Source organism: Lasioglossum baleicum, chromosome 1, assembly GCF_051020765.1.
Source record: "Lasioglossum baleicum chromosome 1, iyLasBale1, whole genome shotgun sequence".
In the NCBI taxonomy this organism is placed as follows: Eukaryota; Metazoa; Arthropoda; class Insecta; order Hymenoptera; family Halictidae; genus Lasioglossum; species Lasioglossum baleicum.
The window spans coordinates 22,108,282-22,136,113 of NC_134929.1; the positions used below are offsets into that span (position 1 = coordinate 22,108,282).

Here is a 27,832-nt window from a genome sequence, read left to right on the forward strand (position 1 = left end):
AGATCGGACGAGGATGGACATACGGAACCGTTCGTAGAGCAAATAGAGAGGCGAGCAGGGGTCCGGAGGACCCGTGGATCGCGATAGGGGGGCGTACGCGCTAGACGAGAGGGGGTAGATGAACGAGAGAGAGGGAGCAAGCGAGTGGGGATGAACGGGAAGAGTGGAGCGAGAGACGGTAGGGGAGCGAGAGACGGTAAAAGAGAGCAGATAGGAGGATGAGGTTCAGTCTGCGCCCAGAGAGAAATTGTCAGAAGCGCCGCGGCCGTGTCACTTCTCCGTGGTGAATCGGCTCGTCGTGACCTGTTCTCATAGACCTTCTCTCTCTCTCTCTCTCTCTCTCTTTCTCCCTCGCTCACCCTCCGTCCAGTCGTTCTATGTAGTGCGTGCCCGCTCGCGTCTTTCTCCCTGCTACGCTCCGCTCCGCTCCGTTCCGTTCCGGTCTTCCCCCTCTCTCCGGACGTCTCGGTCTCTCTTCTCCGAACTCCGACTCCGACTCCGACTCGGAACCGAAGACCGTCTGTTAGCCGCCGTCGTGGCTCAGCCCGTGTTCGCACCGCGGAGAGTCCTTTACTTGTCCGTCGTCCTTCGTACGTGTCGCATCGGCCGGTTGACATCGTTCGTTTGCGCGGTGATAATATTTGGTAGTTAGTGACATCCCTGTTGGACATCGGGCCTTCCTGCCTGCTTGGATGCAACAGAGATACATCATCGTTGGATCGCTCCGTTTGTTCCATCGACAGTGCTGTTCTACTATCGACGCATCCTCGGAGTTGTTCGGCCACAACGTCCTACTCCGCATCGTACATCCGAGCTACCCCTTGGACGCATCAGCGGAGGACCAGCGTGCCCGGAGGATGTCCTTGTGACGTTGAGCATCGTTAGTGATAGAGCCTGTTGTCGAGATTTTCTCTCGCGACTCGGACTCGAATCGATCACGCTTTTAGGATCTAACAGATCGACGAAGACGTGTGCAGCCCCCGATGGGGGGCTTGTGTTGAGTGCAACGTACCCACGCGTTTGTGAGGATTTTAAGTGACCAGCAGGACCGACCTTGGAGACGTACCTCATGTTTCGACCAAGACGCTGAGGACACCCAACCATGGATTATTCAACAAAAGGTACGTCTGCTACCTTTCTACACGATCATCGTCCCTGTGTCCGTGGTGATCGAGATGCTCGCACAGGACGATACCATTGCGGATCAGAGATCTTAGAGAAATAGGGTGCATCCTTGCGGGGACACAGGCCCCGCCCGCGATCGATCTACCTCGACCGTGTTTCGTTAGCGAACTCTGCCGCGGACTTTGTGGGTCAGCTTCGAACAGATTCGGTTTTCTCTCGATTTAAGCGATTTTACGCTCTTACGACGAGTTCAGGGGATGATTCGGTTGGGTCACACCCGATTGTACTATTTCTTATTGTAACCCTAGACAACCAACATCTGAATCTTATGTCAGACGATCCGCAAATGATTCAACTCGGAAATTCAATATCACGGATAACTGTTTCATCTCGGCGTACCGTTCCCTTATCAGGGATTTTTGTAAAAATAGTTTTCTCGTCAGCGTGCCATTCAATTTACGCTGTACCGTGAATGAAGAAACAACAAATTTTACATGTACTAATGTAAAATATTTAAAAAATGGAGAATTCTAGGACATATTAGGATCGAAGCTAATCTTTAAGTCACTTGGACAGTATTTTTATCTTATTTCGATCACAGAAGAAATCTTCCAATAGTCCAGAAAATTCTTTCCGAAACTACCCCTAGAAAATAGCAATTCGTTTAACGACTGTCCTGCCACCTACATTCCGATTCACTCTCAAAAAATTAATTCTTTCCCTGACAGAGTATAGTAATGGCCTGCGACCTGTGGAAGACCTCGAGATGACTAAAAATAAATAAATTACCTTGTTGTTACTGTTAATTACTATAATAATGCGATTTTAATTTACGTCGTCTAAACAATCTAGCATCCCGTGACCGTAAGATCTCGTTGACGTCTTCAACGATTCATCTCGAAGGTGCGTGTTACCGCCAATCGTCTCCATCGTTACGATTTCCTAATGGATCACGGTTGTATACAGTATGTACATTACATACATCTATGGTGATGATCTATCGTCGAGATCGACTCTACCACGTCTAAACGGTGGAACAGAAGTCGTTTTATATCGCAGATAAGTCGCCGAACATTATCTCGACAGTATCTTGTGCCTCGAGATGATCTGCCGGCGAGATCGTAGATCGCGAACTGGCACAGATCGTCGTCACGATCTAACCACGAGAAACGATGTTGCGCGATGCTCTTTCTCTCTCTCTCTCTCTCTCTCCCTCTCCCTCTCGATGCATGGAACTCGAACTTTACATGGGAGAAACGTTTTTCGGGGTGTCTTTGTGACTTTATTTGTCACTGGACGGAGATAGATATCTTCAAGATGATCTATCTCGGAGATCGATGCCGTGACTCATCCGCGTGATATTCGGCACCGCGAGCCAATTTGCAATTATTGCTCGTTTTATCTAGGGGGGTATCTGTTGGATGACTGTGTCATTTCGTGCACGAAATTCTAGAGCTTTGAAAACCAATTATTGCCGCCGCGCTAGCACGGCGCTCATTTCAATTGCTCATGGTAGAGTTTTATAAATGAAATTTACCATTTCAGCTGTGTAAAAATTGTGTATCGATCTCTCTTCTGTAATACAAAGAAATATTCTCGACTGTGTACATTCTTCTTCGTAAAGCTCCGAAAATGGAACAAATGTACGCTGTAAAATCTGCATTTTGAGTCAAGTTTTTCTCGCAAAAGTTGAACTTCACTGAAAATAATGGATCAGCGGATTCTGTTCACTCGCTCAAAGCGAAACATTGTATGTATGTAGTCTCTCATCCAGTTTCGTTTCAGTGCGATCGTTCCGAGACGATCCTGATCTCGATCCGGGTGTTCTCGATCGAGAGGCTTGTTTCTTTTCGGTTCATTTTTGCGTCGGTTTCGGTGTCGGCTGGAGGAGACCGCCGCGTCGTTTCTGTTGGGATCCGTCGAACGCCGAAGAGAAAAAAAGGGGGGGGGGGGAGGCAAAAAAAAAACGGCGAGCCAGCGAATCATAAAAGTATACTCGGTGTGTCTCATTTTCTTAACGAGCCTCGCCATTGTTCCGGGATCGAGCTAACCGCGGCGTTAACGTCAGCCCCATCAGCGGGCCTGGGAAACGTTTCCGCGGCCGATCGCAACAGGAAACGACCGAATTTAGCCGGCTAACGAGTCGAACAGCCAACGGAAGATCGTTATCTATCGACAGCTCGAGCTCCCTTATCTCGACAGCCGTTCGATTAACGCACGAAAATGCCGATCGGTATCCACACACCACCGCCTCTCTCTCGGTCCCCAATTTATTCCGCAATGGGATCTCGGTTTATACGTACTTTGCCGTGTCGGTGTTACCCAAGACTGGATCAGATCTGTTGTTTAACTGTTTTCGAGTTTGATTTACAGGCTGACCTTGACAGAATTACTGTTTGCACTTTTTCAACTTCATCTCGACAAGCTTCAAACTCGTGTTGAACATTTTGAACGCAATCATCGAGATCGTCTGGTATGTTCGAATAGATTTGACTCGTCGTGAAGTTGTGGAGGACGTCGCGGAGTTGATAATCGTTTAGTACATGATTAGCACTCATTTTATTAGACGAATTTCATTAACCCTTTTTCATTTACGAACGGACACGTGAAGGATACTGGGTCACGAGATGCGAATAATAAGGAAAACAAAACGATAATGGCTGACAGACTTGCAACCCCTTGTCCAATAAATTATAGAGTGAAATGGTAATCTTACATTTAAAAGCTTAAACAAGGGGGAGGGGTAGCTTCACCGACAAATCGGTAAATACCGGATTTTCTACGGTTCCGGGGAAACGGGGTTCGACGTAGCGACAGATAAGGATAGGAAGGTCCTTATCAGCGTGGACTTGAAGCTACCATTCGGTGTTCTCTCGACAAGAGATTAGGCGACTCGAGGGCTCGGGGTGACACGTAAGCGGAGGTGTCTCGCGACGCGAGATCTCTCGAGCGAAGGCTCTCTTTCCCGGTCGATGGATAGGCTTGGCCGCGAATCACGGCTATCGATGTGTATCGAAAAGAGAGAGAAAAAAATATAGCATAATCGATACCGGCTTCCTGGAAACTGTGGCACTCGGTAGGACTTGGTTCTCGGATTGCGTCACCTGCGATTCACCACGTAATCTCGTTATCTCGTAAGCTCTCGTTTCCAACGCCTCTCCCATCTTTGACGATTTCGGACCGTGCGTCGTCGTCGCCATTGCCTCACGTCGCGCGTCGGCCGATCGATCGATGATAACGTCGCAGGCGCAGGAGATCGTTCCTCGAAGAGAGATAACCTCGTAGGAGACACTTGGCCGCGACACCTTCCCGCGGCGTTTTTAACCGACGCGACGTGGACTTGTAATTGATCTCCTAGCTAATCGATCTTCTGGGTCCACTGCCTTTCGAAAGAAATCACCACCGTGGTAGGGCTCGCATGATTCTCTCGCGGTGATGTAACGTGGGGCGTGGTAATTAATTAAAACGGAGAACGCTGTTCTTTCATTGAACCGATTAGGCTGGATTTACCGATGTCTGGAGAACGATAGAGATAACGATGGTTCGAGGGGATATTATTGTAGATTGTAGAGGTACAAGATTTCTCGGGAGTCTAGGAAATTTGAAGGACTCGAGAATCCTGGGAATCCGAGGATTCGAAGAAACGAGCATCAATATTGAGGGTCCTAGCCTAAGAATTGTAGAACCTCGAGTTCCCTCCAGGAGTCTGAAGTGTCCGAAGATCCTAGACTTTAAGAATGGAACGGAGCAGGGCTCTGAATCTGTGAATTGGATGAACTTGATTAGCACTGCGAGAACCCCAGTAGTTTTCGAATAGAAAAGAATTTGACGGTTGTCACCGAGAGAGGCAACAGATTTATACGAAAGTGACGGACCGAGGGAATTGGATTTTCACGGGTCACGGGGGATAGAGCAGTTTCTACATATGGGGTTACGGACCCGTAAAAGCCGAATCAGGGCGTGGCGTGCAACGTCAACCACTCCCTTTTCTCACCCCACAGAGTCGGCCGTGTCTTTCCCTCTCGAAGCATTCCAATTAGCACAGGGCTCGTTAACGACCGAACAAAAACGTTTCGGCTCGTCTCTTCCGGCGCGGCGTTCAAGTCTCTGGGCCCCGCAGGATAACCCCTGGCTATTAAATCGTACTCGGTGCGAATCTACTTCTAATCCTGTCGAATAATTACCGTTGGAGGTACTTATTCGAAGAAATATTTATACGTTTGGAATAACAGTTTCTTGGCAACGTTACGCGGGAGTCTTCTGCAACACCGTCGATTTCTCGTCTCGCGTTTATTTTATTCAGCACGCCGATAGCTCGAGTCTGTAGCTCCCAATCGATCCACATTCGAGTTCAGGGTCGCTCTGTTCACGAGTCGAAAAAGATAGAGGATTCCTAACGAATGGTAGGTTCATTGCCCCGTCGAAAAAACTACAAGAAAATCTGCCGTAAGAAGTCACTTTGAAAGTAAACAGACATGGTATAGCGTCAACAAGTATTTACCTAGAGGTCGTGCGACATGTCGTCGTAAAAATACATAGCATCGAAGAAGCCTCCAGATATATTTAGCATGTAGATAGATAGAAATCTTCCACACATGGTGGAAGATCACTCGTTGTTGCTTAATTAGATGGTACTAACGCGAATTTGTGCGAGCAGTGGTTCTAGGATAAGAGAAATTCTCCATTTTTCTTCACGTCGATTTTCTTATATGGACCTGGTAAACAATTTCATGTGGCTCTTAGAAAATTCGAATTTGAGATGGTCTGTCATTTTTCCGATCAATTATATTCGGAGAATTTGTCACTTTTTGGCGACAAGATCTTTTCTGAAAAATCGGGAAACAAAGGATTGTGAAGATTGTGCGTGGTCGAACGAGAGGAGAGCCAACGTGTGTCCGAGCTTGCGATATAAAAGTGTGCGTCCGATCCATAAGTCGGGGCTGTAAGTATAACAACCGCGTTTCTAAGGTACATGCGGAAACACATGGTTGGGCCACGTATACTGGCAGATTGTTTCCCGTGACATTCTTACACGCGGACGATGCGGCTCCCCGGCCAATCGTAAAACTGGAGAAGAACTCGTTGACACGTATGTACATGTATAGCCACCAAGGCGGCGAGCGGCGCGGCGCGGCGAGGGGAGCCGGTCGATCATCCACAGGATTTATTAAATTCATGAGGGCAATTTCTCAGGGCTTTGGATGTGGTTATAGTTAACTGCGCTTCGAACCGCGGACGATTATTGTCGCTCGACCGCGAAGACACTTGCCTTTACCCCCTTTCCTTGGGTTAGTTACTTAATTCCGCGGCAAATCTTGACGTCGATAACGCTCGTGATTAAACCTCGCGATTGATCCACCTCGTTGAATAATGGATCAACCCTTTGCGGTCCGAACTGTTTTCTCACTTTTATTTTAGAACTTGCTACAACATCGTCGTATTAGTTTAATTATAATCCTAGCCTGCGTACAGTCGTTGAGAAATATTGCAATTGTTGCTACATATGTACCTATGAGATTGTGTAAAATAATTGTTGATGCAATTACGGTAAATCTTTCTATACATACTGTCATACTGTACAAATTTTTCATCTCTCCTTGCTAGCATCCTACGTGACATCCAGTCGTATTTTAGTAAAAAAACTTGTTTGTTTTTAACGATTTATTTGTGAATCCGATCAATACGATACGCACCACGATACACTTCGAGTATACATATGTAGCCGAGTAATGCACGATAGAGTAGAACCTCCGTTATTCGAACAGATCCGCGATCGGTAGAACTTCGGTATTCACGTAATAGAGCAATCGTTTGATTACGGTGCTCGGTAAAATTTTTCTGTTGTACGCGGATCAATCGTAAACATTCACCGGAGCTGTCAGACCTGTTAAATCACAGGCTCCCTCCCTCGTAAACTAATTTGCCAACTAAACATACATTTATTCCCCCCGTTAAAGGTTCCATTAAACGAGGACGTCAATTAAACGGAATTAAGTCTTCCAGTTATTCTGTTCCGCCCATTCGAATTCTCTGTAATCGCGGAAAATCCGCAATGTAGTAATTACTCGACTGCGGATTTCATGCATTTATAGCACACGCAACTGGTCGAGGCTCCGAGCTCACAATGGCCTGCGAATTTTACGCATTTTAAGCGTAAGATCGTCTTCGAAATTTCATTCAGGCCATCCAGTCGGATTAAGGTTTAAGAACGCTTCTACCAGCACGTGCATTGAGAAAAACTTGTTCTCGGATGAGTCTGCTAAAAATTTCCTCCTATTCTCTATCAAAATCTCTATTCGGCGAAGTTCAATTTGCTCTTACACGAGTCCGACAAAAATGAGCTCTTCGATGATCCTCGTACCGGCATCGCTGTCGGCGTTTCGCCGCTGTCGAACCGTGGAGAAACCGGCCGCGGAAAAATTCGAATGACGCAATTACAAATTCGTTCTGGTTTCACTGTCGGCCTGAGAAAAAGAGTTTTTCCGCGGCTTCGATCCTCGTGTGGCCGCCTTTCATTTTCCATACCGTTTATTGCCCGATCCGGGCGCATGGTTCCCAAGAGAATCCCGTAAACGTGAGAAACACCGTTCCCATTTATCACCCGACGCGTAAATACGAAAGCAGCGTTACGCATGCGACTACCATTTTCATAAATTCGCGGCAAATCGCTGCCGGGACGATCAAACGAACGCTCTCCGATTCGATTATCCTGCGCGATCCATTCTCGATAATGCAGAGAGGGAGAGATTTATCATTTCTAGAGAATTTAAAGGATTTTATAATCTCTTAACACATTATTGTATATCTACCGGTGATTATTCCATAATTGTTGATTGTCTATGGTTCATGGCTGAGGATTTTTTAAAAGAATCCTTCAATAGCAACAGCAATTTTAATCATAAACGAACAACTCACCCCCAATAACAAAATCCAATCATTTCCTTCGGGATTATTGTGTAAAAGAAGATTTTTAAGCTTCCATTTAACTATGATAAAATTCGCTCCGATAATTTTGATATTTTTCTCAAAGATCCTTTTTTGTGAATTCTTGAAGGATTTGCGACAGCCAGAAGCATCTTGTGATGTCTAGAATGATCGTGACTTCTAAGATTTGAAGGACCCCGCACTGTTTCTAAAGATCCTAACAGTTTACAGATCGGCTCATTCCAGAGAGGCGTGAATTCTCGGCGCGATACATCTGTTTTCGCGAGTCGATTTGCCCGACGAGGACATTCGGACGTCTTTTTCATTTTCCTCGAGCCGCGAGCTGTTTGCTCCCGAGCTAGAGGTCGACTCTTGTGTTTACACTCTGGCAGATCATCCGTTTTCAGAGAAAGCCCGCCGAGCATGATCCCAATCAGATAACGGCGTGTTTCGAAATTCGTTCGACGACGCCGCATCGTCATCGAGAACTTCGAGGAATGTCGTTCGGTACTATCGATCCGTGTAAACTAGACGTAATTTTCAAATTATTCAGATTCGTTCCTACATTATTAATTTCTGTTATAAATACGCGAAAAACCTGTCTTCTGTTGGACTCGTTGCGCGGAAGGGGCCGAAATTGTTAGACCAACGTGATGAAGCAATATCAACACTTAATACATACACGTCAGATACCGAAGATGATATCAGCGTTGAAGATCGCGGAATCGAAACCTCAATAGAATAGATCCCGGTGTGGTTAAAGTATAACACCTTTCATGGCAACAGATGATAATCTCCGTCGCGACGGAGCTAAATCTTCCATTGACTTGTTTAATGATGCCGCTCACCGGCGAACTTCGTACTCCCTAAATTAGAATCTAATCACGGTGCGTGATACTGTCTAATTATTCTGATTTGTCGCGGTGATACCGAGCTGCAGAGACATTTAATTCTTCATCATCGTTCTCTCTCTCTCTCTCTCTCTCTCCCCCTCTCTCTTTCTCTTAATATGTACGCATAGACTTTGAATTCTCCGAATCACGTTCTCCCGAGAAAAATGTCAAACGCGACTCCAGCCCGAGAAGCTGTGAATAGACGCAGATATAATTGCATACTATTTGCCTAATTGTCTTCATGAATAGATTAGACTGCGAATCTGTATGCAAAGCGAGCATTCGCTACGCCGATTGCGAGAATCTTAAATGGCGATTGTACTTCTTTGAATAATCCTGATAATCGAGAATTCTTTTTTATTTCTTCAAAAACCGGAATAAATACGTTCTCGCTGTTATTACAAGGTGAAGATACCACTAGTTCCCATCGATCGAATTTTTCGCGTCTCCCTACCGGTACGTCATGGCGGACCGGAAGTGGACACTGAGACGAGAGGAGAAGAGTAAGTGAGAGAGAGAGAGAGAGAGAGAGAGAGAGAGAGAGAAAAGGGGCGAAACGAAAAAGAAAAGAGCATGTGTCACCGGTGGCGGCAGGGTGGCCACAGGGTGTCACGGGTGGGTAGGTCCAAGGTTGTCAGGGCTACGGCTCTCGAAACACACCGCCATCTTTGCTTCTCCTGCGTGCTGCGTGGGTGTATCCGAGCGTGGAGAGAGCGGGGTTGAAGGGGGTGACGGGGTGAGAGAGGAGAGAGAAATACAAGAGAGGGAGAGTCGGGTCGAGACGAGCGAAGAGACGGTGGGACGGAGAAAGAGGGACGCGGAGCTCTGGTCGAACTCCGAGAGAAAGAGGAAGAGCGGGAGAGAAATATGTAGAGAGCGTTCGAGATATAGGGAGAATGGTGGGGGTACGACGGAGAATGTGGGAGAGAGAGAGAGGGAGAGATGAAAAAAGGGGGGGGACCCCGACGAGGGGAAATGTGAAAATGCGACGAGACAAAAGGGATGACGGGGTGGAATTGATCTGGCCGGTGACGTGGGTGGTTCTATGAATTCTCAGACTAAAAGTAGACGGGATGATAGGGGAGGTTGTCGTTTTTCAATACTTCCTTAGCGAATCTTCTTCGAGGTACAAATTTATCATTTATTCGCTTTCTGTTTCGACGAAATTGTGAATGACCTTGGATTAGTAGAATGGACCAATAGTAGTGTGAATTTCAGGAGTGGTCCGAAAGCTACCGACAGAAAAGTGGTCCGAAAGCTACCGACAGAAAAGTGGTCCGCAATCTACACATGTAGATTAGAAAAACACAACCGTGAATCTTTAACGATATTCGAAAAAAAAAATAAATCGAGGAAACAGAGTAGATATCGACCAAGGGTGCCAACACTGCCAACAGGGAGAGAAAGAGTAAAAAAAGGCGAAGATAGAGAGGGGCAGAGTCGTTGAGGCGGCAGCGGGGGGGAGAGCCGGGGCCGGGGGAGATAAAGCGGATCGTAGAAAGAGACGGCGAAACTGGTGGAGGGAGTGGAGGGAGGGAACGTTGCTAGCGGCAAGAGGGGGCGGCGGGGCGAGCGGCCAAAGGGGAGCGGAGGAGAGGGAAACGAGATAAAAGCTCGGACAGATGAGGCCGGCCAATGGCGAGGATCTCCCCCACCATTGGTTCAGCGCAGCATCACTATGATTCGTAGGTGGCTCGGAGTCGGCAGAAGTGCGCATGTACGCCCTCGATCAAACCGACTGACACTGCTCCCTTTTCCACGGCCCTCTGCGACACCGGCCTCTCCCTGGGGGTGCATTGCGGATATAGGGCGTGGCGGCTGAGCCCTTCGAGCCCGGCAACCCTAACCGTGCTTGCCAGAGAAATGGGTACCGAAAAAATATTACCTCGGCGAACGGAAGCAGAACGAGCCGTGCTCGTTTCTCGCGTTTTATACTTTTACCAACAATTTGGACAATACTGAACGACTAAACGATCAATTATTATTTTAGCTACAATTTATTTCACTTAAAATTTTCTTCGAGCTTAACTAATCGAATCGTTTCGGAAGAATCTGTGTACCAGTTCTCTGGATTATTTAAATATCCGAATCGAAGGTCGAGCCAGTTGAAAGAGGTAACATTAAAAAATCGCATCTGACGATAACAGCGATTACGACGATTACGACAGTTCCGTAGTACATAGTTCGCACCGCCATCACTGTGGCCATCAGCCGCGATCTGAGTTGAATCAACACAGGCAATGGGCAATCATCATTATTCGTCATTATCTATGAGAATAATAAATTCGAGTTTTTCCGTGCACCGAGAGATGACCAAGAGACACCGAAGAACACGCGACAAAGGTTGAGACAACGAAACCGATTTTTCCAGATCGATCCGTCGCGCGTCGCGTCGCGTCGCGTCGCATCGCATCGTTTTCTCTGCCGTGGTCGACCGGTCGAAAGTGCAATTTACGGGACGTTCGCCGCGAGCGAAGGAAAAATAGAAATCGTAGTTTTCGTGGTTCACAGAGCCCCGTAACGATTGTCCGTCCCCCTAGCGATCGGCGATCGTTAGAAATGGAAAGCACCTGGATTTCCACCTGCCACGACAGAGGAATCTGTTCCGAATTTCACCGGTCGTCTTACGAAGCTTGCCTGCCTCCTCGTATCCTCGATTTCATATTTCACACATGAATCGGAATGATCCCCGTGACGTACCGTCCGATCCACGGGACGCCCGCGCCCGCCCGATCCAGATAACGAAATTTTCGAAGTGGAATCTCTCGAAACGCTGATAAGTCTTCGCGAACGGCCGGAGATAACCGATTTTTGCGCCTGAATCTGCAGCGAGAGATAAACCGGCTGTGTTTGCCGCGTTACGAAATTACCGTCGCGACGAGTCGGAACTTGGGAGATCGATTGATCGACATTTTCCGAGAAATTCGGTGAAATCAATTGCCTAGAAAATTCTAGGGAACTTTCCGAATTGAGATACTCGCGTGATCTCGGTAAAGTACAACGAGCTAACAAATTGTCAAAACCGCAGGGCAAAATGGCTGATCCAAGATTCGCCCGGGGCCCGGGTGAATGGTGAAGCGAAGAACGCCGCGCGCCGTGATAAATTGCTCGTGTCGAATTAATATCCCACGCTTTACGCGCAATCGTGCGAGCTAAACGCGGACGCAAACCGCAAGCAAAGTGACCGCTCGCAAAACCCGTTTGGTCCGCGTGATTTACGCGCATGAATAAAGTCACCTGCCGGGCAGGTACGTTTGTCACAGAAGCCACGCAGGGAACAGGTTCATTCGAGACCGCTTGTTCGCACCTGTTCCTCATAATTCCGGTAACTCGCCGACTGACTACTTGACCAAGCAGGGAGACACGTGGAAAGGGACGAGGTTGCCGAATGATCCTGGTCGCCCTTCGGCGATCCTGAAACCGGTACAGAAAATCATTGTTCATCTTGAGCGCTTCTCGTTATGCGATTCGGGCGAATCTAAATTATTTTTCATCTTCATTTCGCCGTCTTACAATCGGCTTGGAAAATTTTAATTTTCCATAAAAATCCTTCGTATAAACCTTTGGATCGAAACGGTCCCGATTTCCGCCATCGAGGGTTAGCACGATGAGAGAGCGGGGCCCTGACGACTTCGCCATGAACCCCACGCGCATAACAATTGTTGACAAAGCCGTTATCGATCGCTGTCCGGTTGTTGTCGGCTGAGCGACCCGATGATCGCCGTGTTATCGCAGTTAATCGCGATTTGCTTTTTCTCTGGCCGTTTTATTTTCGTTCTGGTATCGTTCTCGGAAGTGGACTGGCTCCAGTCTCGCCTCCGGGATCCTTGGCCACCGTTTCCATAGCGCTTTCTTTATAAATAGGAACGGACTGTGGTCAGGACATTGTCGCACGTGGCCGCTGATAAGTGTCATTGTCCTAGCCCCGAAGCAGCGCGGCGGCGTTCCTTTTGCGGTCTCGTCTATCAGCTTCCGGAATACGGGCTGATCGCCGCGACACGATCGCGCGTCGACGGGACACGCCGTTTAAACTAAAAAATTTACAAACAATGCGCCATTATTGTCGGGTCGATGGAAAACCGACGGCATTCCCGTCGTTGTCGCGAAAACGTAGTCGTTCATATTCACGTTTCCAGTGGTCTAATTCCCTGGAATTCATTGTCTCCGTAGAACACCGTCGAATCTACTTAAATGTTTATCGAGTGTCGTTGCGTTTCGATATAGAGCGAGGCGATTAGAATGAACATTACAGATTCTGAAGTATCGAATTGTTGTTGGGCAAGTTAAGCGAGTTAGGGGAGATCCAGAGAGCTGGTTAACGACATTAATAGAAATTATTGTCAACGGACTTTTTGAACCCTTGTGTTTTCGATCTGGAAGTCTGGAAGTTTTCCATCGGCATTTGCTAAATTATTACTGTTGTTTGTTGATAATGTTTCTCTCGATTCCAGTGCTAATCTTTCCTATTTTGTTTCAGTTACTGTCAAGAGTAGCCCCGATCAGGGACGCGACAACGAAGCCCAAGTTGATGCAGCATCGCCACTCTCAAGTGTAAGTCGCCATTTTCTAAGTCTAGTTACAATAAATATGTAGGTCAGAAGACCAGGGCAAATTTCTATCGGGACCCCGTTTACGATGTCTGAAATCATATTCGATCATATCTCAAACCGAAGAACAGAAAATCTAAGATACCCGGGCGATTAGGTACCGTAACGTAACATTTCAAGTCGTGTATCCTTCCTTGTAGAACTTGATCCGAAAAACTGTAGGAACTGTAGGGAGCTCGAAGGATCAATAGTTTGAACACTGATAAGCCGATAGAAGTAGCGTGCCTCGGAGTCGTTGAACTCGTCTTTGAACTTGGATCGGATCGATATCTTTAAAAAAGCCTCTATGTATTGTAGAAAGACTCCAGTAACCTCGATTCGCGTAAAATCCATTCCTTCCCGGCCTCCCTGAAGATTCGCTTACACCCCGCCATCTTGTTTCCTGGAGTTGCAACGCGCTTTTCAACGCGGCCATTCTTATCCGGCGCAATTTATTATATTAATTCTGATCGGGAGATCTCGTCATTTGTTCATCTTTTTCACCTATTTTTGCACGTAGAATCAGCTTTCGACCGCTTGCACTCTCTCGAGAAACCCCGTACGAAAATGGTACTTGAAATTGCTATTGCCCAGGGTTACTATGTACCGAGAGTAACATTTCATATGTAAAATCTTGATCTGCGAAGATGGCATAGTCTAAACGGACACTCCGATCGTTGCAATTGCAGGTGGAGTTACCGGAAAGCGCTCACCCCTGTCCCGCGTGCCCCACGGTGCTGCCTAGCTGCCGAGAGCTGACACACCACCTGCGCGACCACAACTCTCCGCGCAGCACCGATTGCAGCGTCGAGGACGATTTCAGTTGCGGCGTTTGCAACAAGGTGCTGAGCTCCGCGAGCTCTTTGGACAGACACGTGCTGGTGCACTCCGGAGAACGACCGTTCAAATGCAAATTCTGCGAGATGGCGTTCACAACGAACGGAAACATGAACAGACACCTGCGAACAGCGCACTGTTCAACCTCCTCGCTCAGTTGCACGGACTCGGAAGTTAGCTGCGACTCGGAGAAACTGTCGAAGAGGAACATCGAGGAGTACAACAACAACGAGATCGCGAAAAGGAAATCGCCGGACTTGATCGACCAAGACCAGGAGAAGAGTCCGAGTCTGAAGCGAAAGTGCACGGAGTATCTGCGCGACATCGAAAACCAGAAGAGACACAAGATCCTGCTGAACAACTCGAGCCGGCCCGAGGTCAAGGCCAGACCCGACGACAGCCAGAAAGTGTACAACTGCCCTGTATGCGGGAGGAAGAACTTCGGGACCAGCCGGCTCCTGGAGAGTCACCTGGAGCGCTGCCACCCGGACTTCCCGCCGAACTGCGACCCCTGCGACCTGTCGTTCGGTAACTGCCGGGTGATGAACCTGCATCAATACGTGCTCCAGTACGAGGACCAACCGACCGGGAACACCACGAGGAACCTGCGCAACTCCGTGGTCGGCTTCAACGACCTGACCTTCGTCGACTTCTCCTCGGAAAAATTCCCAACGATCGCTCGGGCGGTCTGCGAGCAATCGGTTCATCGGCCTGCCTCGGGAGAGGTCGCCAAGTTCCAGTGCTCCAAGTGTCTGAGGGCGTTCCCCTGTAGATTAGCCTTGGACGCTCACGAAACCGATTGCGGCACGGTGAACGCTCCGACCAGGGTGATCAACGACAACCAGTCGAGAAGAGACGACTTCTTCGCCGGGCTGAACCTGCAGAACAAGGCTGCCATGACCGAGGCGAAAGAGGGCAAGGACCTGGCCGATATTCAGAGCATCATCTCCGTCACCTCCGGCCCCATCCTGCAGAACTTCCCCAGGTCGGACGCCAGCACTCCCGAGAACAACATCAAGTTCAACCTGAATCTTAGCTCTTCGGGCTCCTCCGGCACCTTCTCCACGGAGTCCCACGAGGAGGAGGCGCAGGACGCGTTCTCGGCCGAGTTCAGGAAGATGAAACTGAAGGGTGAATTCCCCTGTAGACTGTGCACCGCGATCTTCCCGAACCTGAGAGCGCTGAAGGGCCACAACAGGGCGCACATGGGGGTCGGACCTGGCCAGCCGTACCCTTGCAATATGTGTTCGTACACGAGCACGGACAAAGCGACCTTGGTCAGACACCTGAGGTCCCACAACGGCGATAGGCCTTACGAGTGCTCGTTGTGTAACTACGCGTTCACAACGAAGGCGAATTGCGAGCGGCACGTGAGGAACAGGCACGGGAAGCTCACCAGAGAGGACATCAAGAGCGTTCTGATCTATCATCCAAACGAGGACTCGACAACCGACAACGCGGAGAGAAGCTCGCCCAGAGTGATAAAAGACGACCCAAGGAAATCTTTGATGTACCCTAACGAGCGGGACGAGCTGCACCATCAGACGCAGATGCGTTATCCATCGGTACCGATGGAGGGCCGCAGCGAGATTAGGATCATCGAGGAGGCGAAGCTGCATAATTCGTTGTCCCTGCGCAACAGTCGCTACGAGAATGCCGAGGCGTTCCCGATGTCGAGCCACCAGCCGATGGAGTTAACAAAGAACGCGGACGATGGAAAGTCCGTGGACGCGAAGCAGGACTACGCGAAGCTCGAGGAGGACCAGGAGTCGAGGTCCTCGGCAGGCAGCGTGTCTCTAGTCAGTGATACCAAATCCGAATCGCACCAAAGAATTCAAGCTAGTCCGATGAACCTGAAGAAGGCTCTGACGGTATCGGAGACTGTCGGCGAGGACGGTCCTCTGGATCTATCCATGGATGTTCTAGATCTCAGTAAGAAGACGAAGGAAAACGAGGATGGCAGTTGCTCGGCCTCGCAAGATGGATACGGGAAGAGCCAGAAGGAGATGTACGATGCTGTGAAAAGTCGACTATTGATCACCCAAGCGCTGCTGGCCAAGGCTGGCCAAGGGAACCCGCCGCCTTGTTCCCTCGATACGCTTTACGCGAATGCTCATCTGATTTACGGAAACTTCGGAGCGTTCCCCGGAACTGTAGGAGCGGGAATATTGCCACCGTACTTGTTCAACCCCCACGTGTTCGGTCAGGACTTCACCGTGAAAGAGACACTGCAGAAGGAGTTGGTCAGGGGCCTGCAGCTGACCAGCGGCGGCACGTTGGTGGAGCCTCCGATCGGGACCACCGGCTACAACGCATATCCTCAAGGAAGAGACATGAATCCGCAAACGGCGAACGAACAGAACGAGTACGCGAAGCTGATCACATCGAAGCTGACGGGTAAGGCGCTGGCGAATCGAGATAAACCCGAGAACCACATACCCTCGTCGAACTCTGTGAAAATGGTGATAAAAAACGGCGTGCTGATGCCCAAGCAGAAGCAGAGACGGTACAGAACTGAGAGACCTTTCACATGCGGACATTGCTCCGCGAAATTCACCTTGCGGAGCAACATGGAGAGACACATTAAACAGCAGCATCCTCAGTTCTGGAGCCAAAGACCCAGAGGAGGGCACTCGACCAGGGGAAGACCTCCTTCGAGCCATCTGACTTTGTTGCAGAGTTTGGAGCAATCGGCGGCCCAGCTGACCCAGTCGTATTCTACCATCCTGCCCAAGGCGGATCAATCGAGTGGAGAGTACCCCGCGAAGCACCCCATATCTGATCAGGTCAAGTATGCGATCTTGGCGCAGCAGCTCAAGGCGAACAAGATCGAGGACAACGAACATTCCGAGGAGGAGCTGGTGATCGACGAGGGTCCGCAGGAGAAGGAGCAAGAATCTCAGAAGGAGAAGTGCACCAGTTTGTTGAGGGGCCAGTTAGAAGGATCAGAGGTTGCAAAAGAGATAAAAGAAGATGCCGAGAAATGCGTTAAAGAGGACACGACCAATAGACCCGAGTCTACGAACAGCAATAACGAGAACGAGAACGAGAACGAGAAAGAGGACGAGGACGAGGACGAGGAGAAGATGGACGCGGCGGAGCCGTCGACGACAGAGATGAACGAGTCGAGCGATAAGAAAACGATCAAGCGTGAACAGGAGGAAGAGAGGTCGGAGAAGGCTGAAGACGGTGCGACTGACTTGGCTAGCGTGTCGGAATTGTTGGACAATGCCTCGCAGCAATACCAGCAGTTCCAACCTCAGTATCTGAGCGACGAAGAAGGATTGGTCGCGTCGAACAGCGACTGCAACAACTCCGGCAGCGACGAGAAGTCGGACTCCGTGAACTCGTTGAACTCTGAGAGTCCCTCGTCGAAGAAGAAGAAGAAAAAAATGAAGAAGAAGTCCGCGTACTCGATGGCTCCGAACCGAGTGATCTGTCCGTACTGCGAGAGGCCGTTCCCCTGGACATCGTCTCTAAGAAGACACATTCTGACGCACACCGGACAGAAACCGTACCAGTGCATGCACTGTTCGCTGCTCTTCACCACCAAGTCGAACTGCGACCGCCATTTGCTGAGAAAGCACAAGGCGAACCCGAACAAGATCCGCAGGGTCCGAAACTCCTCGTCGCCGGACAGCCAAGCGGCGATCAGCAACAGCAACTCCTTTTCGATGAGGAACGTGCCCGAACGGCCGTACAAGTGCAATCAATGCCCCAGCTCGACCTTCTCCACTTTGGGCAACCTGAAGAAGCATCGCTCGACGAAGCACGCGCGAAAGGTCAAGTCCAGGTCCGACACACCATCCAGCGAACCTCAGAACAGTCCTCAAGAATGCTCGAAACAGAACGAACAGACCGATTACGACAGCCAGTCGTCCAGCGTCTCCGAAAGCATGGAGGTCGCTTCGGTGTCGGGATTACCAAAGACGAACTTGAACACCTTGCCGTCCACCAATGACGCGGCCAGGTCCAGAAGACCGTCTCCGAGGTCATCGCCTGGACCGAGCGACGTCCCGTTCAAGTGTCACCTGTGCGACTGCGGATTCTCCGACAGGCAGGATTGTCTGGAGCACATCAAAGTCAATCATAAAAGGTCGTACGAGATGCTGGTGGCTAAGGGAGCCCTGGACATGGATATCGACACCGTGGAGGACCAGCAGCCGCCTCCTTCTCAGCACCACAGCGACGGCGAAGAGAAGAGGGGCCGATTCCCTGACTACAGCAATAGAAAGGTAAGGAATCGTTGTTGGTCGAATCGTCTATGGTGGAACTTCGTTTAGCCGAACACGGTGAGGGATGGATCGTTTGGGGAACCTCCGGACCAGCCGGAGGTTCAATCGTTTCGATAATAGTTTAAACTAGCTCCATGCCCTAACCGAGGTACGGACAAACAAAGGTCTACCGTGTCCTCGTATCCCGTGATCAGTCTCTAAGCAACTTGTTCTGTAATAGATGTGTGATTGACGAAGAATCCCGGCGTAAACTAAACGAGTTGGCTCTTCCAACATTTCCAGGTGGTCTGCGCTTTCTGTATGAGGCGCTTCTGGTCTGCGGAGGACCTCCGTCGACACATGAGGACGCACACCGGCGAGAGGCCGTTTTCCTGCGACATCTGCTGCAGGAGATTCACGCTGAAACACAGCATGCTGCGACACAGGAAGAAGCACGAGTCGGTGGACTCGACGATGTACGTAGGCACCAGCGGGGACGAAGAGAACGCGCCGACACAACCGCCTACCATCGCGCCGAGGAGTCAACAGCAACAATCGCCGGTTCTGGTAGCTACAAACTCTGGAAATCCTAGGATACAGGATAGAATATCGTTGCCAAACATGGCACCGGTTGTAACAGGGGACGCCGCGCCCAGCGGGCTCGCGCGTTTCCATCCCTACGAGAAGCTGACAACTTTGACGGGTAAGCTGGCTAGTATTCCGCAAAACGCGAATCCCGAAGCCAGCGAGAACACCGACAACGACCTAATCTCGAATCTATTGGGGATTAGGGATAAGACCTTTATAGACAGAGTGCTTCAAGCGACCGCCGACGACGCAGCCAAACTACTCGGGGTGAAACACAGCCACGAGTGAAAAACTGCAGTCGCTGTTCAACAACATTTCACGATCGTGCCTTAGATAATTACCTCCTCGGAGACTGGTCGACCGCATCACTGGGTTGATCCTCAACCGAAACACTGTAGTGTTCTTATTCTTAGTTATACAATAAATAGATGAAAGTTCGATCGCGTGGTACCTCGATGTAACTTGCCGATACAGTTTTCAATTTGCTGATAGCTTTACCGATTATAAAGTACCGTCGCTGTCTGGTACAGTGTGATAATCGTGATCACGGCGAATTACGAAATGCGACCGAGTGCGCCTGACCAGTCGGATATGGTTTCTTGGCGAATTCCGTTCGCATTCCTTCCGAGTACCACGTTACGAGACAGCGACGATACTTTTTCTTTTGTTAGTCGCACAGTTTTGTGTCGCATGATATTTGACCGGTGATGGGATTCAAATTTAGAGATGAGCTCTTGGACACTACAGTTGAATACTTTCTCTTTTATATAATATATTCTAAAGTTTCTTTATTTACAAATTTGAGAAAAATCTTTCTTACGCATTGCAAACACAATGCAGATAGTATTATAACGTTATTAAATCTATATAATGATATCGGACATGGAACGGCGTCGAGCTTATTTCAGGTACAGCACGTTAAAAGCTTGTTAACGCTTTGAGTGCCGCATCTTCCAAAAACAGAAGACGTTACGCCGTTGTGGCTCAAAGCGTTAACAAGCATCCAGTAGCTAAAATGTGCTAGCAAGAGGAAGCCATGGGTTGTTATCTCGCTTTTGGAACGATAGTACGCGAGCATAACACGACCTTCTTGGATTTCTCTGGAACGGGACTTGCTTTTTTTAAGTTTTTCACACGAGATCGTACCGCTATGATCTTCGCGTACTATCGTTCCAAAAGTGAGAGCACCACCCGTGCCTTCCCTTTGTAAATTCCATTGGGGTTCGAATTCCACCACTGATTTTGCGTCTCGTAGCAAACGTATCATTTGCTAATTAAAAAAAAACAAAGAATCTTCTAATTCAGGCCTGCCGATGTCTTATGTCTTCGTTCCCCACAGTTCTGCAGGAAGTTATCGAGAACTAAATCTGATTTAGGATTATATATCAAAATTCTACCCCTTCCACTACTAAATGTGTCTCGATTTGACACCAGCGACGACTCTCTGCACGATGGGATGGGTGGCTATAGCGTTCCTTTCTCTCGTGCAGAGAGTCGCGAAAGGGGAATTTGATGGTGGAGGGGGAGCCTAAAGATCACGCTGACAATATCGGTGGGGCAACGAAAACTTTTTTCCCTCGATTCGAGTCGGAATTTTAAAAAAAATTACGATACTTTTGATTCGTACAAGTAAGGGGTTAGCAATGAACGGCAAAAACATCTAATCGGGTTTCACGCAATCGAAACAGGAGGAAACGATCGATTTCGGAATCATGGTACCACCGCTCGTATCATAGTGTAACTGGCCAACGATCGTAGGATCTCAATGGCATTCCTCCATCGATAATGTGCCTATACATATCGTAATCGAGAGCCGCGGGAGTTTCGAATTGCGGTAGTCTGTAATTGCGCGTGTCTCTCTCTCTCTATATATATATATATACATATGTGTAATATGTACATACTAAATAGGCACACGTGTGAGTGATATACACATAGAAGTGGTCGGTGTCGTACGTCGGGACATAACAAGCATCTCTCATTGTGAATCATAGAAGTGCAAATTATAACGAAGCGAGCCGGAAACTGTTCGTACTAAGTAATATCTTTAGTTTATTAAATATATGTATAGGTATATATATATATATATATATATATATATACGTACATATACATGTATATATGTTGTTGTGTACGTGTCACAACTACATATGTTTTAAAGTTAGGTTGACGCGCAAACGTTTGTAAGATATGAATAGATAAAGATGCCTTTAAACTCTCGTCGGTTAAATTCCCAGCGAGCTGGGGAAACTAATTTGTTGAAAATAACGACAGCGATACGAAATAACATTTTTTACTTGTTTGAACATCTCGAAAAGTAACATATGTTCCGATGTATAATCACCAAAATTTGAGCTCGTTGGGAATCGAACCGGCAATAGCTTGACTGTGCCACCAGCGTCTATGTGAGCACGGCCAATCGTTATCACACTAGTAGATATCATTTCAGTATTTCAAATCATCAGCATCTTTTTTTATAAATATCTTAGAAACGCTTCGATGTTGGACCCAGAGTCGCCAGATTAAGACTCGTGTTCTACCCTTCTCTTCGATCACGCGGCGCGTTCGTTTCTCTCGCGCATGGATCCGGTACTCTCGCAGAAAGAGGGTAACTCTTCCCCTTCATTTGGGGACTCTGGTTTGACCCGACTACCCTACAACATATGTATATGAGACACATTTAAATCCGTGTTTCACGTTTCTCGGCCTCCCCTTGTTAGACTAAATTCGGACAACGACGCTCCGTCTGCTTGCCCCGGCCGTACTGATAAATCCCAAAGACGCGTTTTACACAACGAATTAAGTTAGCCATATATACGTACTTCTATTTATTGTTTATCACGTACTCAACGTTCGCGATTCGATAGAGCATCTTTCTCGCGTGAGGATGACCTTGACGAATGTCTCGATAACATCGATTCGCGGAACGAAGTCACGGAAAACATATAAAGCAATATAGAAAAGTTATACAACATATATATATAAATATATATATATATACAATATAAATATATATAAATATACATATACATATGTAGTAATCGATTTCTATCCATTCGCGTACAGATATCCTTGTATATAGATAGCCTAATTGTCCACATTGATAAGTTTTCCGCGAAGTAACGGTTATTTAAATGCAATTACCAAATAGTCGAGCCACGGTTCGCTCGCGGACAGACTACAGATCGAACCGAGCCGATAAACAATTATTTGTATCTCCTAGTATATATCTTTTTTCCTTTCCTTTCGCTCACCATGTCTCTCTCTCTCTCTGTCTCTATCTCTGTTTTTTTTCTGTTTTCGTGCAATCCCTTCTTTCACATCCGTGGAGTACCTTTTTGCATTTCGTACACACGAGAACGCGCGTGTTACCTCTTAATCTCTCAATACTTCCTCCTCTATTTCTTCTCCTATAGATCTCTAATCCCATCTCCGATCTACGTCTCTCTTTTTTAAACTCATTGTATTTATTCTTTTGTAGTGAAAATGGATGCGCGTGACTCGACGTATGCTCGCGAAAATCTCGAGTTTCGAAAGTTCTTCGGGGTGACTTCCAGTACCCTGGTGAAATGAGAAGAAGCGTCCCGGAAACGGCGCAGGGGCTCCGACGCTCCCGTAGTCCCAATGCTTACGCTTCGACGTCACACTCTACGTGGTATGTGTGACCGCTTTAGTCCTGTCAGGGATCTTCTTCTCATCACACCACGATACTTCGCCACGCTCTTGGCTCAGATATTTCTTGCGACTTCTCATCGAACCCGTAGCGCGTTTATCCGTGTCGCATTTATAATATGTACGAACAATGTAACTTTCGCTTCGACCAATAATCATGACCCGTGGCGCCGAAGTCCGGGTCACGTAGAAGCGATTCGATGTCGTATCGATCGCCAAAACCAAATACTACGAACCATGCGAACCTGCGTTTTAATGTAAAAGAATGTTTGCGAAAACGGGTGTCAGCGATTGTTCTCGAATACGTAGAGACCGCGTTCGAAAGTACTTGTACTTACATTTTCATTTATCCAACCGCGGTGTGAGTACCTATTAACGCGGTAGTGGAAGATTTTTTTCAAAAGGCGAATCAACTGCGTACTGTTTTTTAGCTCATGGAAGACACCCCCGGTAATTTGACTTTGAATCGGTGTTTCTAGATCCTTGCGAAACATTACTACGAGGAGAACCGCCTACACGGAAGAGAATTGTCCCTCTCGAACTCGTAATTCTAGTTGCTCATTTGATTCGAGAGTATCTTGATCTATACGAGACGGCGCGGCGCGGCGTTGTAATGTTTTTCCGATGAATAATCGAAGAATGCGATCGTTTTGGCGCGACTGTACATACTTAATTGACTCCGACGAATTAGGAAACGCTCCTTGAAAAACTGTGTTCGACGTTGATGCACCACGACTGGTTAGCGAGATATGCGTAAAGAAATTATGCAATATATAAACGATAAAGATCTATTTGTTAAAGAGGCGAGAACGCGTTTGAATCTTTCGAGTGACGTTTTTTCTTGATTCGAGTTAAGAGGATTTAAGCTATGGAGTAATTATTGTAGCGCACGTGTACATGATTAAGTTGTATCCTTGTTTAAACTTTGCCTATGAATAAGAATATACGATATCAAAGACATTAAACGTTGTTCAATCAATCACTGCCCAAACAGCTCTCGATCCACTGTCGTTGGACTTGTACGTATTAGGCAAAAACGAGTAGGTGCGTGCGATTTGAAACAGCAGAAAGAATGAAAACAATTTAAAGTTCAACTTATATTAGAGAGAGAGTTTAAATATATAAATTAGCGAGAGTGACAAGCACGCAGAGCCAAATTAAAAGGCGGGAGTGGATAACATAGTCGCCGAGATCCCGTTTCCATAGTTTTATTTCCCGTCGAATGCTATAATATTTCACTAATAGTAACGTCCAGTAAATAATGTCAATTAAAGTAATAAATTATTAGGAGCAACCAAGCGCGCATCGCTATGTACATATAAATATTACACGTTTCACTAATCTGCGTTCTACTGTAAAACACGCTATCGACTGAATAGCGTCGAATGCCGATATAAGAAAGACTCGCTTATATATCTTTTTCTTCTTATTCGAATTATATATTTGTTTATTTTTTTTTTCTTGTAGTTTGTAAACCATTTGCACTTCCTTTTTCCGAGTCGCTCACGCGGACATGTACATCGTCACAGTGAGCGAACATCGTCGTTATCTATTACTTGGTTCGACGTTCGTTCCTGGAGGAGAGAGATCTGTATCGCTGTGTCGCGATTGTACAAACGTGTGCGTTTAACGAGAAAGAGACACTTAACTATCAAATGACCAAACAACATCGACGCTCGTACGGAGCTTTCTATTAAAAAGATCTCAATCTTAAACGGTCCAAGCTAGCAACGAGTATCTCAGTTAAAACATCATTATAGAACTTCCTTAATCGCTCATCATCAATCATCGAACAACCTCCGGAAGTATTGGTCACAGTTTCAGAAAACACGAACAGTGTATATATATATATAATTAAACGCACTTAAACGTAATATGAAATACGTGTACTAGCGGGTAACGATCGAATCAGATAGAACACTGAACTGTGAAGGAAATCGTTGCTAGAATCACCCTCATTCTGAAGTTGTTCCTCTGAGCCTATTTTTAGAAATTTTTGCAACTTTTCAAACAATGATATAACAACAGTTTCGCAGGTCTCTTCTCGAAGTTCATTTCATTCGACGCCTCTTTCAGCATATTATCAAAATGTCCAAGTTGTGCGCGGTGATTTTTTTCATGTTAGAAAGTTAGATTGGGACTCGTCATCTGACTATATCGTTACCGGTAAGTACACATCTCTTCTCGGAGATCTACGCGGAATCCCTATCAACGTGTCACAAACGATCCTAAATAAATCATCTTAAGTACATAACGTTAGACGATGTATGTACTACGACAATGGAAAGAACCCATGATGTTGTGCATGCATCTATGCGCAGGTCGGAAGTATGATACAACGTTAGTCGCTGAAGCACTGACCTTCGTGGCAAGAACTACGCTTGTACACACGCTCGAGTAATGGGGCAAGCGGACAAAACATGAAGCGACCACGAAATTACTACTACACATATGTACACGTATTGCGCAGCGTTCTCTGGCTTCTGACGATAAAAGCGATTTACCGAACTTCTGTTACAATTCTCCGTGAACCTTTCTCTGTTTTACTCATGTACTGCGATATCATTTTCCGTATAAACAAATCAGTAGCACTTTAGGCATTCTTCACATACAGATATAACATCCATTCTATATGCACTCGTGGATAAGTTGAACGTGGACTGAAAACTAAGGGGATCTTCCCGTTTCGGAGCTTGAAAACACGACAGTGATTCGTCAGATTTCTTACAGAGGAACCGTCGAGAGTCGCAACTATCTTGAAATTCACAACCCTTTATTTTTCGTCTGATCTAAGGGGAGAAAGCCTGCTCGAATTTTTAGTTTATTTTCAAGCCTCCGAGACGGAAGGATCCCTCAACAAGAATATTAGGTCGTCAAGATCACCATATGTTAAAATCTTCATGCTACAGTATGTCGGACACTTGTAAATCGGGATCCGGCTGGCTCACGCTCTCCGTCGAGAACTCCTCGAACGGCTCCAGTTGGTCCTTGATGTCTTGCTCGATCTTCACGGTATTACTGCTCATGTCGCCGACCACGGGCTCGTTGCATTCTATGGTCGACGGGTTCAACGGGTCCTCCTCCGTCTTTATGTCCTGATTCATCATGAACGCCGGCTTCTTCGACTTCGCGTCCCGTTTGGCCACCTCCGTCCGCTCTCTCTCGTACATGAACGTCTTCCGTTTCCTCTTCATCGGTTTGCAGACTTTCTTGTACAGGACGTTCATCTCCTTTATCCTGCTGGTCGGTATTGTCCAGTCCATTTCCTTGGACGTCGTGTCGGAGTTCCGTGTCGGATCCATTGTGCTCTCGTACTCCAGAATCTCGAGACCCAGCTTTTTCATCACGCTGACCATGATGTCGTCGATGTTGCCGTTGATTATCAAGTCCGCCTTTTTATCCTAAAATCAAGACATTGTTTTTCTAGTCGAACGCGCCGATTCTTCGCGAGTAACGATCATCGAATAACTTACATAGGAGCAACCTTAAATTATTAATCTATCGGTTAGTATGTTGAGAGGGTGCGGGGAATTCGGATTAATTACGTAATATGTTATCTTACATGTTTCGTAGGTTGTAGATTACATATAACTAGCCGGCCTCCATACTTTTTGGTGTACAGAGGCAGATTACCGCTGGGAATAATTTGTAACGTCGTCCCCAGACATATACTCAAGTCGGCCACGCTGTAATTGTATTTTTCTCAAGTTAGTTTTACTCCGGACGGCGTTTCCCGGTACCGTTTAAATGAAATATAATTGTCAACTGAAACCTGAGAGACACCGAGATAGGATTTTCTGATCAACGAAAGCTTTCCAAAAATTTTGTTCTGCGCATACTTGCGTAGATGTATCGAAATTTTTTAACATCTAACATTGTACTTCAACAACCGTGAAACATTTAGGCGCTCTTCTTTTCATCTGTTCGCAAAAAAGGATCAAATTTTTAGCGAATTAACAAAGAAGCAGTCACGTTTCCAATATGACTACACCGTGTTTCTCTTGGCGATATGATTTCGGTAAATTTTCTTCTTGTCAAAATTTGCGCAACGCCTCCAGATTTCCACCTTTCGTGTTTACATAACATGGAACATAACGTACGAGTAAATCAACATTTTTATCGACACGAAAAACGTTGTGTTACCTAGAGTGCAGATCGGACAACGTCAGATCGCTGTCTGGCAAGTTGTGTTCCCAATCGAGGATGGTGTCGTGCATACGGCCACGACAAGGACGTCCGCCTATCTGTTCCGATCTACAAACAGTGTCTAATGATTTCTTGCCCACGCTTTTCGTTGCAAAATTCCGAATGAATTGTCTGAAACGAATACAATGTGTCACTCTCTATCTCTCTCTCTTGTAAATGCTGCGCATAATCTCTGAGGTAAGATATCAACCTGCCACATTTGTCGCATTGTTCCGTGAACATGTTCCCGTGCAACTCCGCCAGGTGTTGTCTCTGCACTCCTGACCGTAGATGCAAACCGTCGATATTCTGACTTATGATGAACTTTACTTTTTCTACAATGGAATAGTATCGGTTTGAATATTATCGGTGCACGACTATTCCAGGTTCGTTATACTCACTGGCTTCCACCAATTTTTTCAATGCCATGTGCGTCTTGGTGGGTATCGCCTCGTCGAAGGAGATGCTCATCGCAGGTTTCAAACCTTTCTGTTCTAATGTCCACACTCCGTTTGTACCTCTAAAATATCAAACGTTGACCATGCAAATTATAATTACTATTTCTTCCCTTAATAATTTTCACAATTTTGCTATAAACGCATAAAGATCCGCAGTCTACCAATTAATTACCAAACGAGGTAGTATATCAATTTTATATCCACCAAATTTTTAAAAAATCGTAGAGAATGTGGAAATATTCTAGGTCGGAAGGAATGTATAATTTTCGAGTTAAAATAGCTCTGATTGCAAAGGGTTAACTTGGAGAGACATTATTTCGGGGGTTTTGATTTATTAAAAGCTCATTAAT

At 47.0% G+C, this 27,832-nt stretch overlaps 2 protein-coding genes across 3 annotated transcripts in view; one reads left to right on the plus strand and one right to left on the minus strand.

Moving 5' to 3' along the window:
• On the plus strand, positions 1-24,509 carry LOC143208108 (uncharacterized). 2 transcript variants are annotated; one of them, XM_076422192.1, is made up of 4 exons: positions 1-1,121; positions 13,420-13,493; positions 14,218-18,600; positions 18,883-24,509. In XM_076422192.1, the coding sequence occupies exons 1-4, from the start codon at positions 1,103-1,105 to the stop codon at positions 19,453-19,455; spliced, it is 5,049 nt and encodes a 1,682-aa protein (XP_076278307.1). In that variant the 5' UTR covers positions 1-1,102; the 3' UTR covers positions 19,456-24,509. The 2 variants fall into 2 exon arrangements, with proteins under 2 accessions (XP_076278307.1, XP_076278312.1); XM_076422197.1 differs by having other exon boundaries at positions 18,821-18,961.
• Positions 24,032-27,832, minus strand: part of Sirt6 (sirtuin 6) — a 4,688-nt gene continuing 887 nt past the window's right edge. The window contains exons 3-7 of the mRNA XM_076422646.1: positions 27,426-27,544; positions 27,236-27,359; positions 26,983-27,156; positions 26,402-26,525; positions 24,032-26,240 (exon numbers count right to left, since the gene is read on the minus strand). Of these exons, the coding sequence (XP_076278761.1) occupies positions 25,743-26,240; positions 26,402-26,525; positions 26,983-27,156; positions 27,236-27,359; positions 27,426-27,544 (1,039 nt within the window). The 3' untranslated portion in view covers positions 24,032-25,742. The remainder of the gene's footprint in view (positions 26,241-26,401; positions 26,526-26,982; positions 27,157-27,235; positions 27,360-27,425; positions 27,545-27,832) is intronic.